This window comes from Hyperoodon ampullatus, assembly GCF_949752795.1.
Source record: "Hyperoodon ampullatus genome assembly, chromosome: 15".
Taxonomy (NCBI): domain Eukaryota; kingdom Metazoa; phylum Chordata; class Mammalia; order Artiodactyla; family Ziphiidae; genus Hyperoodon; species Hyperoodon ampullatus.
In genome coordinates, this window is record NC_136928.1 from 53,458,903 (window position 1) to 53,477,824 (window position 18,922).

Genomic DNA, 18,922 nt, shown 5'->3' on the forward strand with positions numbered 1-18,922 from the left:
AATAGAATTGTATGTGATTTTTATTCTTCTCTTGCTCTGGACTATATTCTATTTTCTATCTTAATTTTTTTAATTAAGCAAGTATAACTTCAATAATTTTTTAAATGTCACATAAAAAAGGAGAAGGGGGAAGGGCCCTGCCCTTGAAGAACCTACAGTCCAGGAGAAGACATTATATATTGAAAGTAATTTATAATATAACATCGCTAATACATTGTAATAATATTTTTTAAGTATAACCAATGGAGGGAATGACTTACTGTTGCGGAAGTCAGGAAGGAATATTTGGGAGAGATGTTGCTTGGGCTGGACGGTGAAGTCAAAGGTAGGAAGAAAGCAGAGGGATCCAGGTAACAGGAATGATGCCAGGTGCAAGGTGAAGGATAATGCAAAGGCAGGGTGTGTTTGAAGAATGGGGAGAGTTTATTCATTCACTGTACACTGGAGGCAGGAAGTATAAAATGAAGTGGAGAAAGAGAAGGCCACTGGAGCCAGACTATGAAGGGCCCTTGATTCACATAAAGCTTAAGCTTCAGAACCCCTCTCATGCACAGGTCCCCTCCAAGTCCCTGGGACAGGCCCGATGAGCTGTCATAGTCATATGACATGGTCATACGTTCTTTTAAAATGTGTAAAAGTAATGTATTTTATACTCTTTTTCTTGGAGAGTATTCATTGTATAAGCTTCAAGTCCCACAAAACCTGGATCCACCCCTGAGAGTCTTACAGGCTAGGGTAAGAAATTTCTATTTTATCCTGTAGTTGACAGGGAGTCAGTAAGCAAAGATTAAAAGAGTTATTCATTGAAGAGTAAACACAAGTGACCAAAACCCCCTGAAAATAAATTCAACTGCACTAATAATTAAGGAAATGCATCCAAAATCAATAGTGAAATACTACTTTTTACCTGGAAAGAAATTAAAAGAAGAATTATACTGAACATTGTTGAAGATATAGGAAAATTCTAGAAGTGGACTCAATGAAATTCACTGGACTTGCATACAAAATTTAGGTTCAAAGAGGTCTAATGTAGTGGTATTTATTATAGGAAAAATAATTGGAAAATCCTAAATGTATAGTAATTGATATTAATGCAACTAGTATTAATGTTTTATAGACTGTTGAAGGCTATAGGGGAAATTATTATGTTCTATAGTTTTTAAAAAGTAGTATGCACACTGTAACTCTAGTAATGTGAAAAACTGTGAGTCCATAAAGATATACACACATACATTTATATATAAATATAGAAACTGAAAGGATATACATAAAAATATTAATAGCTGTTTTTCCATTTCATACTTTTTGTAATTTTCCAAATGTCTGTATTGAATATGTATTATTCTTATAATCAGGAAAACAACATCATTTAAAATTGCATGTATATGTATCAACAGATACCTGCAGTGGTCCTGGTTGATTCTGTGGCTGTCTCCGTCTTGTCTGTTTAATGAGCTGACAGCAAATTTCATTCTGTAGCTCAGGATGTGTCAGACAGATTTGCAAAGCACTCTGGGCTAGAGATATGTGGTAATCAATTGCAGGAGAGTCAACTGCTGCATTTATAAAAAGTTGGCAGGTCTGAATTAAACGAAAAAAATAGATATACTTAGGGTGAGAAATGATCAGATTTATTCTGCATGAAATATTGATTCTCTTCTTAGCAATAGCTTTTGTTTAAAAGGATGGAAAAGGATATATTGTGATAACACTAATCAAAAGAAATCCAGAGTGGCTACTTTAATATCAGACAGAGTAGATTTCAGGGCAAGGAATTCTGCCAGAGATAAAGAGGGTCATTTTATTTTTATTTATTTATTTATTTATTTTTTTGCGGTATGTGGGCCTCCCACTGTTGTGGCCTCTCCCGTTGCAGAGCACAGGCTCCGGACGCGCAGGCTCCGGACGTGCAGGCTCAGCGGCCATGGCTCACGTGCCTAGCTGCTATGCAGCACGTGGGATGTGGGATCTTCCCGGACCGGGGCACGAACCCGTGTCCCCTGCATTGGCAGGCGGACTCTCAACCACTGCGCCACCAGGGAAGCCCCAAGAGGGTCATTTTATAATGATAAAGGGTCAGTTCATCTAGAGGACATAACAATCCTAAATGTTTTAATAACATAGCTTCAAAATACATGGTGCCACAACCTATACGACTATAAGGAGAAACAGACAAAGTTCACAATTAAAGTTAGAGATTTTAATATCCCCTGTCAATATTTGAGAGAACAAGTAGGCAGAAAAATCAGTATGGATTTAGAAAACCTGAATAACACTATCAACCAACTTGAACTCATTTGTAGAATACTCCACCTCAGAGCAGAATATGCTTTCATTTTAAGGGCATATGGAACAGTAATAGCCTCTGGTCTACCAGACTATAAACTTCATAAAGACAAGGACTCCTTCTTATTTATCTTTGTATTCTCTACACAGCACAGAATTTCTAAACTTATTTGACTACAATCCCTTCCCATCTTTATTTTTTATAGTAATACCAATTGGCAACTTTAAAAACTAGTTTACTGAGGAAAATATTTTGGGAAGTAGTAGAATAAATAACTTAAAATGAATGCAAATAAATACTTTTTTCCCCCAAAGAGATTAAATTTTAGAGTAGGTTACTAGGAAAAGGTTATAGCATAATCTTTCCTAGACATTTTCCAAAGTAGGATATTAATACTTATCATTCTTCATTTTAACAGTTCATTGTAATAAAACTGTGAAAATTTGTTTTGTTCCTGACTAGAGGAGTAGGTACTCTTGCCTGAGAAAGTTTAGGATGGATTGCCTAAAGGCAGGGGAAGCAACTTCAATACTCATAAAGTGTTCTATCTATGAATTCTTAAAAATATTTCCATGCTAATTGAACCCCAGATTATTGTAATAATATATTAATTAAATCTGTAGTTATAGTGTAATATATATATATATATTTGTTTCAATGAATTAAATATATTGGGCTTATTAATGACATTGATATTTGGGAGTAAAATGAAGTTCTGAGAGTGAAATCAGTTTCTTTTGAGCAGGCTATTTTAAAATGTCAGTCTTTTTTTCTTACAACAAATGTCAGAAAACAAAAGAAGTACTGCTTGTGACAGCATATAGTTGGATCTTGCTTTTTTTATACAATCTGACAATCTCAACCTTGTAACTGGAGTTTTCAGGCCATTTAAATTTGATGTAATTATTAGTATGATCAGGAATAAGTCTTCTATCTTGCTATTTGTTTTATATTTGTCTCATATGTTCTTTTTGGTTTTCCTCTTTTTCAGCCTTTTAAAAAATTACTAGACTATATTTTATGATTCTGTTTTATGTCCTTTATTGGCTTATCAGCTAAACCTCTTTGACTTTTATTAAGTGGTTGCTTTAAGGTTTTAGCATATATTTTAATATATAAAATATATAAAACAGTCTACCTTTAAGGAATATTATAGCACTTCTTATAGTATGAGAACCTTATAACAGTATACTTACATTTCCCCTCTCTCAGTCTTTGTGCTATTATTGTCATATATTTTATTTCTACATATAATTTTAAACCCCACAATACAATGTTATTATCTTTCCTTTGAACAGTCAATTATCTTTTAGAGAGATTGAAATAATAAGGAAAAATTCTTATATATTTACCCACATATTTGCCATTTCTAGTGCTCTTCATTCCTCTGCATAAATCCAGATTTCCATCTGGCATCATTTTCTGACTGCCTAAAGGACATCACTAAACATTTCTTGTAGTGTTGGTCTTCTGGGGAGTAATTCTTTCAAGTTTTATATATCTGAAAAAGCCTTTATGTCACCTTTGTTTTTGAAAAATATTTTCACTGGATATAGAATTCTAGGTTGATAGATTTTTTTCCTTGCAGTACTTTAAAGATGTTACTCCACTATCTTATGACTTGTATAGTTTTCACTGAGAAGTCTGCTGTCATTCTTATCTATGTTCTCTATGTGTTATGTTATTCCTCCCAAACCACCACACTCTTTATAACTTGTCTAAAGCAATTGATTATGATGTGTATTAGAGTAGTTTTTGTCACATTTCTTCTGTTTGAGATTCACTGAGCTTCTTAAATTTGAGAGTTTTATAGTTTTCATTAAATTTGGGAAAAGAAAATTTAAGCCATTATTTCCTTGAATATTTTTCTGTTGCCCTCCTTCCTTTTGTAGAGCTCCAGTTCCATATATGTTAGGCTGCTTGAAAATATACCATTGCTCACTGTACTCTGTTCAATTTTTTTCAGTTTTTTTAAACTCTGTGTTTCATTCTGGATAATTTTTCTTGCTATGTCTTTAAGTTCACTTGTCTTGCCTACTGCATTATCTTACCTGTTGTTAATCTCATCCAGTGTATTTTTTTCATTTTAGCCACTACATTTTTCATCTCTGAAAGTTCAATTTGGATCTTTTAAATATCTTCCATTACTCTTCTTAAAATGTTTATGCTTTCCTCTACCTTCTTGAATATATGAAGTATGGCTGCTAGTCTCCAAGATGGCCCCCAATGATCTCCATCTCTTGATATTCAGACAATATCTGAGGCAATCCCCTTCCATACTGTACTAGAGTTAGTTTGTTTGACCAGTAGAATATGGCAGAAATGATGGTATGCCATTTCTGAGGTTAGGTTATTAAAAATCAATGTGACTTCTATCTTGAGTACTCTACTTGATGCCTAGTGCATTAGGAGGTCTTTCCATTCTGGATGATAGGAATACAAACTATTTTCAGCTATGTGTAAGCTCCAGGAATTTTTTTTTTTTTTTTGCCTATTCTTTTCTGGTAGTTCTTTCCCTAGCCTCAGGTAGTTTCCTCACACACATATGATTATCAGTTCTCAGCTAAAAACTCAAAAGGAACCCTCTATGAATCTGTGGAGCACTTTCCCACTCTCTTCTGCTCACTCCTCTCAGTTTTGTGAATTCTAACCATCTTGGCCTCCTCAAATTCTGAACTCTGCCTTGGTAACTCAGGAAGACTGCCAAACACTATTTGGGTGTCCCTGCATGCACTGTGATCATGAAACTCTCTCCAAGATATTAAGCTGCAACGATTGTAAAGCTTACTTCATTTGTTTTCCTGAGGATCACTGTCCTGCACAGCCTGTTATTCAACAGTCTGAAAACCATTGGTAGGGTAAATTCAGTTCCTGTTGCTCCATCACAGCCAAAAAGCAGAAGTTCTTCCTTTTATCTTCTAACTGGTTGTTGTTTGTACGTGTAAAAAGTTTTGATTTCTACTTATCAATTTTGTACCTCACTATCTGATTGAATTATCTTTTTTGTTTGTAGTAGTTTTTAAAGTTTTTTTCCCCAGGTATACAATTATATAATCTGTAAATATTTGCATTTCCAGTTTGTTTCCTTCTAATTTGTTTTCATTGCCTAATTGCAATTGGTTAGTACCACTAATAGAATGCTAAATAATAATAATATTAATAATAATGGGGATACACTCTATACAGATTATGCTTTAATAAGAAGTTTTTAAAATATTAATGGGAGTGAATATCATTGTTCTTCACTTTAATGAAAATGTTTAAAGCATTTCCCCATAAAGCATGACATTTGTTTTTACTAAGCAGAAATATTTTATCATGTTAAGGAGATATCTATCAGTATTTTATGAATGCATTTTTACCATCTATAGAGATGACTGTCGACTTAATAATAAATAATATTAATAGACATCCTAATATTTAGCCATACTTCATTTCCTGGAACAAATCCCTCTTAGTCATGATTAGTATTCTTTTAGTATGATGTTGGATTCTGTTTACTAATACTTTATTAGTTTTTGTATGAAATACTCCATTTTCTACAATATTTTCGGCAGTTTGGTATCAAAGTAATACTCACTTCACAAAAAGAATCTGGTGACATGATGACTGAGAATTGCTTCAAAATAATCCAATCTTGGGGAGCAGTGGGGTTGGGGAGAATGAAACAAAACTGGTCATATGTTGACAACTGTGGAGCTGGATGATGAGTATCTTATACTTCATAACATTCTCTCTACTCTTATATATGTTTGAGATTTACCCCCCAAAAAGTAAAAGAAATAATTTTGCAAAATTTCCTTCTTTCCTATGCTTTGGGACAGTTTAAACAGCATTGAAATTAACCACAATTATAAAGTTTGGTAAATTTTCCTGTTTAAATTTTCATTCACCTGTGTAATTGGTTTTCACCATTTATATTTTGTTATAAAGTTGATCACTTCATCCAGATTTTCAAATATATTTGTATAAAGTCTTTCTTGCTTTGGGTATTTGTGTATTCTACAGGTGGATTTTTAAAAACGTTCCATTATGGTAATTTTAAAACATGAACAAAAGTAGAGAGAAAGTATAATGTACCCATCACCTGGTGCCAACAATTGTCAACAAGCATTTTGCCACACTTGTTTCGTCCAACCCCTGCATCCACTTTTTTTCTGTAGTATTCTAATGTATATCATGTTATTTTACCAATACTTCAGTAGGGCTCTCCAACTGATAAAGATTTTTCTCCCATAACCATCATGTCATCATTATGCCCTTCCCAAATTAACAATAATTCCTTAGTATTATCTAGTAAATATATAATTTTTTGAGATGGGTGGAATGTAGGCAAGAAAAAGCCAAAAGAGAGACAAAAATTGAGACTTTAAGAGACTATGGGAAAATGAAGTACCAAGGTCCCAGTGCAGAGTCAAGACATGAATCCATTATATTCTGAGACTGGAGTAATGGAGGAAAAAATAGATGAAAGAATGTCTGTTGAGAAGAGAGATTCGAGGTGATCATTTCTGATGCCCTCTAATTTTCCCAATGAACTAGAAGGTAAGTTTGCTGTGAGGAGCATTATTGAGTAGGGAATTTGAGAGGATGTGACCAAAGACAAGCAAAAGGAGAGACAGTTGACCCTAAGGAATGAAGACCACAGATTTACATTGGCTCCAGTCCATACGGCTGTTTGAGGCTCTCTAGCACTATGTATGTGATTAATATGGAAGCAGGCAAGACAGCAGCACTGATCTCGGTTGGGGTTCAGCTGAAGAATGCATGGAACTACAGGTCCCAAGGAACTATGAGTATTAATGAAAGTCATCCAGACTAGATAAAGAAGGAAGAAAAGCCAAGAGGTAGTTATTGTGCTCTCTCTTCATCTCAAATAAAATAAATGGCTCAAAAAAATGTCTTAGTGAGGATGAGAAATGGAAGAAAGAAAATAAGAGAGCTCATGGGCTAAGAGATTATGGTTAATGAAAGGTGCATTAGAATTTAAGCTTTTAGAAGTGGTGTACTTATGAGGAATGTTGAGGTCAGGGTGTGGACATGGAGAATTGGAAGGTGAAGCAGGGTAGAGAGGAAGCTTGCCGACATTGAGAAGGTCAGGAATCTTAAGGCCATGGCATTGGTGAGTGAAGTGATAGTAAAGTAATTCAGGGTAATGGCAAGATTTGAGGCAGAGAGAAAGATGTGAGTTGGGAGCCAAAATCCTTAATTAAATTTGAGGAGTTACCAGAAGGTGACTGATGACAGAGTTGATGGGGGTGGAGGATTAAGAGTGATATAGTTGAATGGTATGCTTCAAGTCACCACGGATTTCTAATAGAGGTTGAGTAATAAGAATTTGAGAGTAGCACTGGAGAAGAAGAAGGATATTGATCCCTCTCCCAACACTGAGGTACAAGTGATGTCAGGAATCTCTCCATTTGAGAGGTTGAAGAGGAAATGATTCTTCTGATATTAAGTGTTTCACATGGCCCAAACCATAGATAGTTTACTGCAGTAAATCTCAAATCCTCACTCAGAAAGCATATTAAATTCACCTAATTTTATTTCAGTAGATTTTCTTTTTTCTTTTTTTTTTTTTTGGCGGTATGCTGGCCTCTCACTGTTGTGGCCTCTCCCGTTGCGGAGCACAGGCTCCAGACGCGCAGGCTCAGTGGCCAAGGCTCACGGGCCCAGCCGCTCCGCGGCATGTGGGATCTTCCCAGACCGGGGCACGAACCCGTGTCCCCTGCATCGGCAGGTGGACTCTCAACCACTGTGCCACCAGGGAAGCCCTCAGCAGATTTTCTTAATCATCATCACATTTTGAATTTTCTTGAAAAGAGTGAAACTTTATAATCTGAAGTTTTATTTTTTCCTATTAAATTTTTTAACAATATATAACTCCATATAAAATCTTACCTTAAATAATTTAATTGCTTCTGTCTGTAGAGCTTCCGAAGGTAGTGTTGTCAAAGGAGAAATGAGTCCTTCTTTGCTGTGACACAAAGTAGGGTGTCTCCATATCTGAGAGGCTAAATACAGAATGAAGTATGAACAGGAAACAGAAAGAATCACTTACTTTGGCCTCACATTAAATCAGCCCTTTAGAAATTACCTCATTCTGGCTTGGCTCACAATTTAAGTCATAAAAGTCATGAAAAACCTCTGATAACATTATTTTATTTCAGTTTCCAGGCCATTGGGATTCTCCTATTCCTGTTTTGGATAAATTAAAGCTAGAAGAGTTTGGTACAAATATTCTAGGCCAAAACAAGTCTTACCAGGACATTGTCATGTTGCTTAAATGTGCTAAAGATCGGTGACCTAGGTGGGGAGATGACTGTACATGAGAGGGAGCTGGGGGAAGATACAGAGAGGAGAAGCCAGAGCAGAAGGAGACAGAAAGATAAAGAGGAACTTGAAGTCATTCCTAAAATCAACATTTATTAAATTCCTATGCTAGACACTGCAAATAAAATGTGATCTCTATTATTAAGTAAAGCAGAGCTTAGAATCTAGGCTCTCAATGGGGAAACCTTAGCCATAAAAAAAACTTCAGTGCAAAGCAACAAATGCTATAAAAGTTTTAAATGGTAAAGTGCATTGGGATATAATTTTAACATTTATTAGGCACATTTTATGAGCCAGATGCTGAGTTGGGGTGGGTTGGCAGGGGGAGCTCCTAAGGTAGGTAGGATTTTATCAAGTTGGTGGGGAATGTGAAGGAAGAAGGGTGTTCCAGGCAGAGGGAGTAATGTGAGCAAAGGCAGAGAGGCGTGACAGGATATGGACATGTCAAGGAATGACCGTGTCCTTGGAGTCAAAGAACCACAATGAGAATCCTGGCCCGTGACAAGCACAGCCTATGAGAAGATGGGTACATCTCAGGGAAACAGGAACCCGCAAAGTGAAAACTCTATTAGGCTAAGGGAGTTAGGGCCCATTTCATAAACCATAAAGCCTTGTATGTTATAAACTTACAAGGTTCCCCTTCTATATTTAGCAATTTGCAAACGAGTTGTTCAAATTCAGATCCAACATTTATATTGTTACTTCCAGCTGCAACAGTCAGGTGATAAAGCCAAGTGTCCTTAAAAATCAAAACATATTAATAGAAATGTTAACCAAGACACAGTTTTTGATGACTTAAGGAAAAAAACAACTTGCATAAACAGTAGAAAACTTTGACAATGGAAAAAAAAACCCACAATTTTTAAATAACTAAAAGCCACTTAAAGAGTTCTGAAGCCAGCTTATTTGAATTGTGCTCATAGTACCTTTTCCCCATTGTTCACATTTAGAAAAGCATAAGAAAATTAAGAAAGTAATGTGACATTAAGAGACTAGAATAAATACAACCAATTAATATTCTTTTAAGAAATACAACAAATTCTATCAAATTTAAAATCTGACTCCTAGTACATACAAACAGAACATATAAAATACCTAGGAAATCCAGAAAATTTAAAGAAGGAAATAATACCCAGAAGGAACATACCTCAACACAATAAAGGCCTTATAAGAAAAGCCCACAGTTAATATCATACTCAATGGTGAAAAAGTGAAAGCTTGTCCTGTAAGATCTGGAACAAGGCAAGGATGCCCACTCTTGCCACTTCTATTCACCATACCACTGGAAGTCCTAGCCAGAGCAACAGAGCAAGAAAAAGAAATAAAAGGCATCCAAATCGGAAAGGTAGAAGTAAAATTATCTCTGTTTGCAGATGACATTATCTTATTTGTTGAAAACCCTAAACATTCCATAAAAACACTGTTAGAACTAATACATTTAATAAAGTTGCAGGATACAAAATCAGCGTACAAAAATCAGTTATGGGGACATCCCTGGTGGTGCAGTGGTTAAGAATCTGCCTGCCAATGCAGGGGACATGGGTTCGAGCCCTGGTCCGGGAAGATCCCATATGCCACGGAGCAACTAAGCCTGTGCACCACAACTACTGAGCCTGTGCTCGAGAGTCTGTGAGCCACAACTACTGAGCTCACATGCCACAACTACTAAAGCCCGTGCACCTAGAGCCCGTGCTCCGCAACAAGAGAAGCCACTGCAAGGAGAAGCCTGCGTACTGCAAGGAAGAGTAGCCCCCACTCGCCACAACTAGAGAAAGCCGCGCACAGCAATGAAGACCCAACACAGCCAAAAAATAAGTAAAATAAATGAACTAATTAATTTTTAAAAATCGGTTGTGTTTGTATACACTAACAATGAATTATCTGAAAAGGAAATTAAGAAAACAATCTGAAAACAATAGCAAAAAAAAAAGAATAAAGTACTTAGGAATAAACTTAACCAAGGAGGTGAAAGATTTGTACACCAAAAACAATAAAGCACTAATGAAAGAAACTAAAGCAGACACAAATAAATGGAAAGACATCCAGTCATAGATTGGAAGAATTAATATTATTAAAATGTCCATACTACCCAAAACAACCCATAGAGATTCAAACTAATCCCTATCAAAATCCCAATTTTTTTTTAACAGGAATAGAAAAAACAATCCTAAAATTCACATGGAACAGGAACAGACCCCAAATAACCAAAGCAATTTTGAGCAAGAAGAACAAAGCTGGAGGGATCATACTTCCTAATTCAAAATATATTACAAAGCTACAGTAATCAAAATAGTATGGTACTGGCATAAAAACAGACATTAGGTCCATCAGTGGGCCTAATGATTGCTTCATTAGGCCAATGGGACAGAATAGAGAGTCCAGAAATAAAACCATGCATATATGGTCAACTGATTTTTGACAAGGTTGCCAAGAATACAGTGGGCAAAGGATTGTCTCTTCAATTAATGGTGTTGGGAAAACTGGATATCCATATGCAAAACAATGAAATTGGAGGGCTTCCCTGGTGGTGCAGTGGTTTAGAATCCGCCTGCCAATGCAGGGGACACAGGTTTGAGCCCTGGTCCCGGAAGATCCCACATGCTTCAGAGCAACTAAGCTTGCATGCCACAACTACTGAGCCTGCACTCTAGAGTCTGCGAGCCACAACTACTGAGCCCGCGTACTGCAATTACTGAAGCCCATGCACCCTAGAGCCTGTGCTCTGCAACAAGAGAAGCCACCGCAACGAGAAGGCCATGCACCACAACAAAGAGTAGCCCCTGCTTGCTACAACTAGAGAAAGCCCGTGCGCAGCAATGATGACCCAACACAGCCAGAAATAAGTAAATAAAATAAATTTATATAAAAAAATGAAATTGGACCCTGATATCACACAGTACACAAAGTCAATTCAAAATGGAATAAAGACTTAAACATCAGACCTGAAACCATAAAACTCCTAGAAGAAAACATTGAGAAGAAGCTTTTGGACACTGGCCTTGGCAATGATTTCTTGGGTATGACACCAAAAGCACAGGCAACAGAAGCAAAAATAGACATGTGGAATTACATCAAACTAAAAAGCTTCTGCACAGCAAAGGAAACCATCAACAAAATGAAAAGATAACCTACTGAGTGGGAGAAAATATTTCACATCATATTTCTGATAAGGGGTTAATATTTAAAATACATATAAAACTCATACAACTCAATAGCAAAAAGACAAACAATCCAATTAAAAAGTGCGCAGAGGATCTGAAAAACATTTTCCCAAGAAGACATACAGATGGCCAACAGGTACACAAAAAGGAGCTCAACATCACTAATCATCAGGGAAATGCAACTGAAAACCACAATGAGTTATCACCTCACACCTTTTAGAATGGCAACTATCAAAAACAAAACAAAACCCCCAAAAGACAAGGAATAACAAGTACTGGTGAGGATGTAGAGAAAAGGGAGCCCTGTACACTGTTGGTGGGAATGTAAATTGGTGCAACACTGTGGAAAACAGTATGGAGTTTCCTCAAAAAATTAAAAATAGAACTACTATATGATCCAGCAATTCTACTTCTGGGTATTTATCTGAAGGAAGCTTTTTAATATAAATTTATATAAAATATTAACTCAAAAAGATATATGCACCCTCATGTTCATCACACCACTATTTACAATAGCAAAGACATGGAAGCAACCTAAGTGTCCATTGATGGATGAATGGGTAAAGAAAATATGGTATATACATACAATATTATTCAGCCTTATAAAGGAGGAAATCCTGCCATTTGTGACAACATAGATGAATCTGGAGGACATTTCTGTGTCTGGTTTCTTAGCAACCAGGTTTGTTGCCTGCTAACAAACCAGACACAGAAAGACAAATACCATATAATACCACTTAATATGATGGATCTAAAATAGTCAAACTCATAGAAGCAGAGAGGGAATGGTGGTTGCCAGGCTAGGGGAAAGGGGAAACAGGGTGGTATTAGTCAAAGGGTACAAAGTTGTGGTTATACGAGATGAATAAGTCCTGGGAAAAAAAAAGAAAAAAAACAAAAAGATGAATAAGTCCTAGAGATCTATCATACAGCATGGTGCCTATAGTTAACAATGTTGTATTACATACTTTAAAATTTACTAAGAGGGAAGATCTTATGTTATGTAGTTCTTATCACACACACACAAAAATAATAATTAAAAAAGAGGTTGAGAGGAAACTTTTGGATGTGATGGATAGGTTTATGCCATAGACTGCAGTGATGGTTTCATGAGCAAATAATTATTTCCAAAGCATCAAGTTGTATACATTGATTATGTATATAAGGAAGAAAGGAAGAAAAGAACCCATTTTTCTGCTCCCCAAATATACTGGACTTTTTTCTTTCTATTAAAATATATATGTACATTATATTTTCACATAGTTGAGATTATATTAAGGATGTGCTTATGCTATATTAGTAAAATTCAGAAATTATAATTATCTATTTTTAATATAAAAAAGATATAAGGCTGCAGGATATTTTATCATATGGACATTATTTAATCAATTTCCTATTGTTGAACACTTAGATGGTTACTAATTTTACACTGATAAAAAAATACCACGAAATCTAACATCTGTTAAGTATAAAAGGGTGTCTGTTATATTTTTTGTGTTTGAAATATATCAGAAATAAAATTATTTTAAAAATACTATGTCCAACAAATCTATACATAAATCTTTGATTGCACTTAACAGTCATTTGAAAATTATTACCAATACTTAATCATATTAGTCTAAATCATTCTAACTCAACCAATTAGGCCTTACATACCTTTTCATGCTTGGATCCAATCAGGAGGTAAGTCGGACCTTGGTCTTTGGGGTGGATCACAATAGTGTAATGTGTGGATAAAAGACTTCGCCCACTGGCTTCATAATCTTCATCTGAATCACAGGATCTGTCAACCTCTTCAACTTTAGCTTCCCAGAGTCTGATCTGACCTAAAGGAAACTAAAGTAAATATTAGTAATTGTAAGGAAGGAACTTTTAAATATTTTCCTGCTAAAATTTTTCATAGTCTTTTCATTCTTACCTTTATAAAGCATACCTTTTTTTAAATGAATGCCTAAAGCTAATTGTATTATCCACATTGTTACAAAAGTAGTAGCCACAACCAACATGCCAACTGTAATACTGAAGAACAATTTGAATACTAGACATTTAACTTTTGTGGAAAAAGCAAGAAGCCACTTCCATACAGTGGTTTGGATTATTCATTTGGACCAAAGTGACACACTACCTAGTCAAGCAATTCAGTCAAAATATTCATTTGACTTTTTTCCCACAGAATTAATTTGATTAAGTTATTGGATCAAAAGGACAAGGGTAGACATAGTCTCAATACTATTCACAGAAAAAGTAACAAAGTTAAACAGCTGGTGTGAAGAAGTGTGATTAACTATCACTCTAAACCCCAATAAATGAGGAGTGTTTTGAGGCTATATACACATATATGATATATTACACATGTAATATATCACAAAAAATGCCATGATTTCTTTCATCTTAATTTAAGTGTAAGAAAAACATCCTAAAAATGATTTATATTAAATTTTACCTACTCTTTTACTGATGAAAACAACTATTTGCTGTGTAGAATATTTAGCATATTTGTTTTAAAACTTTTCTTTAATTAAATCCATTTACTCCAGGAACACACACAGTCTGCTTCAGATGTACAACTTCTAAAATATTCGGTCAGGTTTGGAATTGCAGCCTGAAAAAGTTCACTGTAACTCCAAGGACATTTACCATCTTACATTTCCATGCTCGGGCCCAGGGAACTCTTTTCCCATCTACACTCACTCCCCTGGGTGATGTCATCCAAGCTCATGGCTTTTGCATCAGCATGTATTAGCTACTTCCAAATTTATAACTCCTGACTCACACTAGCTCTACTTAGATGTCTAATAGCATTTCAACGTCACTTGGTAAGTCCTCCCCCACCACCTGAGTCTCTCCCATCCCAGTTGTTTGCAACTTGACCTTTCCAGCTGTTCAGGCCAAAAAGATTGGCATCGTCACTGCCCCTTTTCTTGCTCTCATATTTGTTCATTTAGTGAACAAATCCTATCAGCAAATCTTTCAAAATATACCCAGAATCTGGTCTCTTCTCACACCTCCATTGCCACACTAAACCACAATCATCTCTCACCTGAATTACTGTAAGAGTCTCCTAACCAGTCTCCTCCTAATTCCCTTCAGACAGTAGCTCAAGTGTTCCTGTTAGACACAGGTCAGATCATGTCACTGCTTGGCTCAAAATCCTCAAATGGCTTCTCATCTTACTTGGAGCAAAAGCCAAAGTCCTTACTATGATAAGGCCCCCTGTGATTTGGTCCCCGTTACTTCCCTGAACTCATCTCCTATTCTCCTCTCCCTAATGGAGTCTAGTCCAGTCACACTGACCTTCTCACTGTTCCTCAAACACACCTGGCATGCTCCTGCCAGGGCCTCTGCACTCGCTGTTCCTTTGGCTTGGAATACTCTTGCCTCTTCTACTTCCTTCAAAACCTAATTAAAATGTCAGCTTCTCAGTAAGGTCTTACCTAGATATCTTATCTGCCTAATAGCTGATTAATAGTAAAAAATTAATTCATTTGATTAAATGTGTTGTCTTTTACGAGAAACATTGCTTTTTCCCGTTAAATTAATTACAGTTATTTTCTGAGTAGTTACTATGTGCAAAGCACTATTCTGGGGACTGAGTGAAGAAAATTTACTTCTGAAGGAAAAATGTGAAATTAACTTATCTATGCTTTCAGAAAAAGAAAGGCAGTAAAACAAAAGCAAAATAATAGGGCAGAAAATTCACATCAATAAATAAAAAGCAAGCTTTAAAAAATAGGATAAAGAAAACTAATTCTACTATGATAATACATGACAATACTATCCTAATTGTGTGCTTTAGGCATACCCAATCATATGACAATCAAGGTTCCATCCACCCCAATATTTAAAGATGATAATTCCTTTTACCAGAGGATTTACCATGGTTCTATAAACAGTGAATAGACCGGGTGCTTTTAAATATTTTGACTGAATTTTTTAAAAGACACTGATTGAGATAAAGACAAATTGTTTCTGAAACATCTATAGCACAAAATGAAGTAAGCCTATACCAATTCACAAGCATTCTCAATATTTTTCCAGTAATTACAATGGATTTCTGTTCAGCTATCTACATTCCTCTGACTTGTTCCTTCTGTGATCAATGTTATCCATTTTTAATAAAAAACAAAATTATTATTAGTAGTAGTAGTAGGAACATTTAAATTCTACACTCAGCAAATTTTAAATTATTTTTCTATTTATAAAACACAAATATAGAAACTTGGTAAAAATAGAAAGTTAAAAAAAAAGGAAGAAAACAATCATCCATAATTCTACTACCACTCAACATTTTGGTATAGTTCTTTCTGACTTTTCTGCTATGTGTATCTTTACATAGATGTGCTGGACTGAGAATTATAAACTCAGAATCCCAAACTTCCTCTTCTACAGTCTCGCTGTAACTGCAGAAAAGAAGCTGGGAACTAAATTTGTCAGAATCCCCTTCCCTGCATGGCTCCAAATTAGCACTTGCCTGAGATAATTTTCATGCGATGTGGAAGGTAAGGGTGAAAGAAGAGTCATGATTCTCCTGAGACAGCTACAGTCAGATGCCTGGGCTGATGTATCACAGAGGCTTCTCAGTAAACTGCTGAGTACCAGCTGCCTCTGTGCTTTGTGTTCAGACCGTTGGTGCTGACTTCTCAGATCTTCAGTGGCAGCTGCTTCCCCGACCTCTACTCCCCCAACTTTTCTAAAGTTATGTATGTCCCTACTTCTGCATTAAAATTGTTAAAACTGGAATACACAGAGTGGCTTCTGTTTTCCTGACTGATAATTGAGTTAGGGTTATACTGAATATGCAGTTTTGTACTGTGCTTATTCTTGTATTATTTTTATGAGCATATTCCCACATTACTTCAGAGATATCACTCTCAACGGCTGCACTGTGTTAAGTACCAACCTGTGAGCGATACTGAGAATAATGGCATGCATTTTAAATATGCTAGTCAGAACTGAGAGTGCAGACTATGAAAATAGAGCAGAGAAATACTAACTAACCTACATGGTCAGTGGACCAAGAAGTTTAGTCTCATTAACACAGTAATCAGTCACAGGCTGCTGTTCTGTGGAGCTGGCATCATTGTTTTATGCAAATACTCTTGGTCCATGTTAGTTCAGTTTTTATAGTTTCAGTAATCCAAAGATGACATGGGGTATATACAATGATAATTAGGTATACATTTCACGTTTGGAAGATACCCATTTTTTTATTCTGAAAATGCAATAACTCAAGTTTTGGCGGGGAGGAGATTAGTTAAAAATGAATGAATGGGATATAGATATGCAGATGGATGGATAGATAAGTGGTATCTAGGGATTCGAGGGCCTGCGACAGGACTGGATTCTTTTCCCTTCCCAGCTCTTTTTTCCTAGCTTGCTTTTCCCTTCAATCAACCTTATCTAGTCTGTCAGACCTGGAAAATATGAGAAATTGATGGTTGAAAGTAGGATAGAGGAAAACTTTTCTAGGTCTTAGAAGAAGAATTAATTAAAACTTACTAAGGCTTATAATTAAGAATCAAAACCCCTGTAGGGGGCTTCCCTGGTGGCGCAGTGGTTAAGTCCGCCTGCCGATGCAGGGGACACGGGTTCGTGCCCTGGTCCAGGAAGATCCCACATGCCGTGGAGCGGCTAGGCCCGTGAGCCATGGCCGCTGAACCTGTGCTCCACAACGGGAGAGGCCACAACAGTGAGAGGTCCGCGTACCGTGAAAAAAGCAAAAAAAAAAAACAAAAAAACCCCCTGTAGGTCTATGATTACCTTAGTAATAAATTTTATGCAAAATTTCAACCTTATCAAAAATTCTAAAGTTTGAGCTACCAACAGAACAGTGAAAGGGAAAACTTGAAGCCATAACAAACAAAAAATTCCTCTAATTAGCATATTAAAAATACATACATACCTTATCTTCTTGACTACGAAAATAATATAATGTTTTTCCTATAAGTGTACACCAGACTCTCTTGGAGTAGCCATGTTTTACCTGAAATCATATTTCAAAGAATTACAAATGTAGCTCAGAACTCTGACACCTTAAAGTATAGTTTATACACTTTATTTGAAGCTGTTCAGCTATCCAGTTTGCTTGAGATATAAGTGATATTCCAACTAGACTATCCAAACGCTATTTAAAATTTACCCATTATAGTAGCAGCATGGTATGTTTTGCTTTGGTGCTCACCATTCAACATTTAACGAATGTTTACTATATGTCAAGTACTATGCCTAGGACTAAGGATTCAAAGATACCAGTTTCACAAGTAAGTATATTTCATAGTTTTTATATTACATAGACTTCCAATAACCCTGTGGGCCTCTCTGGGTTAACACTCTAATGTTAGAAACAAGATTGAAACCTAAGAATTCTAGTGATTTCCAAAATGTAAGAGATTCATTCATTCAAAACATTTGGTGCCTTCTCCAGAAGTAATAATACACTGAACACATTTGATACCTTCTCCAGAAGGATACACACAAAATTGTAAAATAATAATATTAAAAGCTATTATTACATATTGAGTACTTCCTATATGTCAGGAACTATGTCAAGTGATTCGGATGGAATCTGAATCTGATTCCTGACTCTGAATAGTCAGAGGCTGGTCTAGATACTGGGGAGACGGATATGAATGAGACACAGTCTCCTTCCTCAAGGAGCTCACTGCCTCGTGAGGAAGACAGACAACTAACCCAGCAGCGTGCTGCATACCTTCATCAAGAACACAAGGAGTTTACAAGCCTAGTTTTTTGGGGGTATTTTTTTGGTAGAAGACATTCTACCGAAATTTGTACTGAATACCACAGGTTTGGTAGCTTTATGAAGATCCTCACTGTGAGTTCCTCTCTGCCCCAGTTCCGCCCAGGTACAGGCACTGAAGATCTTTGCCAGACAGTCCCAGTTACACCCTCAAGCCTAGAAAAACACCAAGAACCCCATTCCCGTCAGTGGGTAAGATTGATAATAGGCTCTGTTGCCCCAGACCTAGAATGTGGTGTGCCTGGTTGAGTTTGCCCTATAATCCCACTACCCTGGCAGCCCTGCCAACTTCTGCCTTGAGGCTTGACCCTCTCCTGCAATAGTTAGAGTGGGCTTCAATTTGGAGTGGCCCACGACCTGGAAACCAAGACACTGGCCGGTAAA

The 18,922-nt window shown here is 36.3% G+C and overlaps 1 protein-coding gene across 1 annotated transcript in view; it reads right to left on the reverse strand.

Moving 5' to 3' along the window:
- Nucleotides 1-18,922, reverse strand: part of PLEKHH2 (pleckstrin homology, MyTH4 and FERM domain containing H2) — a gene marked incomplete at its 3' end in the record, with an annotated part of 103,902 nt that overhangs the window by 22,440 nt on the left and 62,540 nt on the right. The window contains exons 16-20 of the mRNA XM_079720574.1: nt 17,684-17,764; nt 13,438-13,617; nt 9,251-9,359; nt 8,189-8,301; nt 1,402-1,581 (exon numbers count right to left, since the gene is read on the reverse strand). Coding sequence (XP_079576700.1) covers nt 1,402-1,581; nt 8,189-8,301; nt 9,251-9,359; nt 13,438-13,617; nt 17,684-17,764 — 663 coding nt within the window. The remainder of the gene's footprint in view (nt 1-1,401; nt 1,582-8,188; nt 8,302-9,250; nt 9,360-13,437; nt 13,618-17,683; nt 17,765-18,922) is intronic.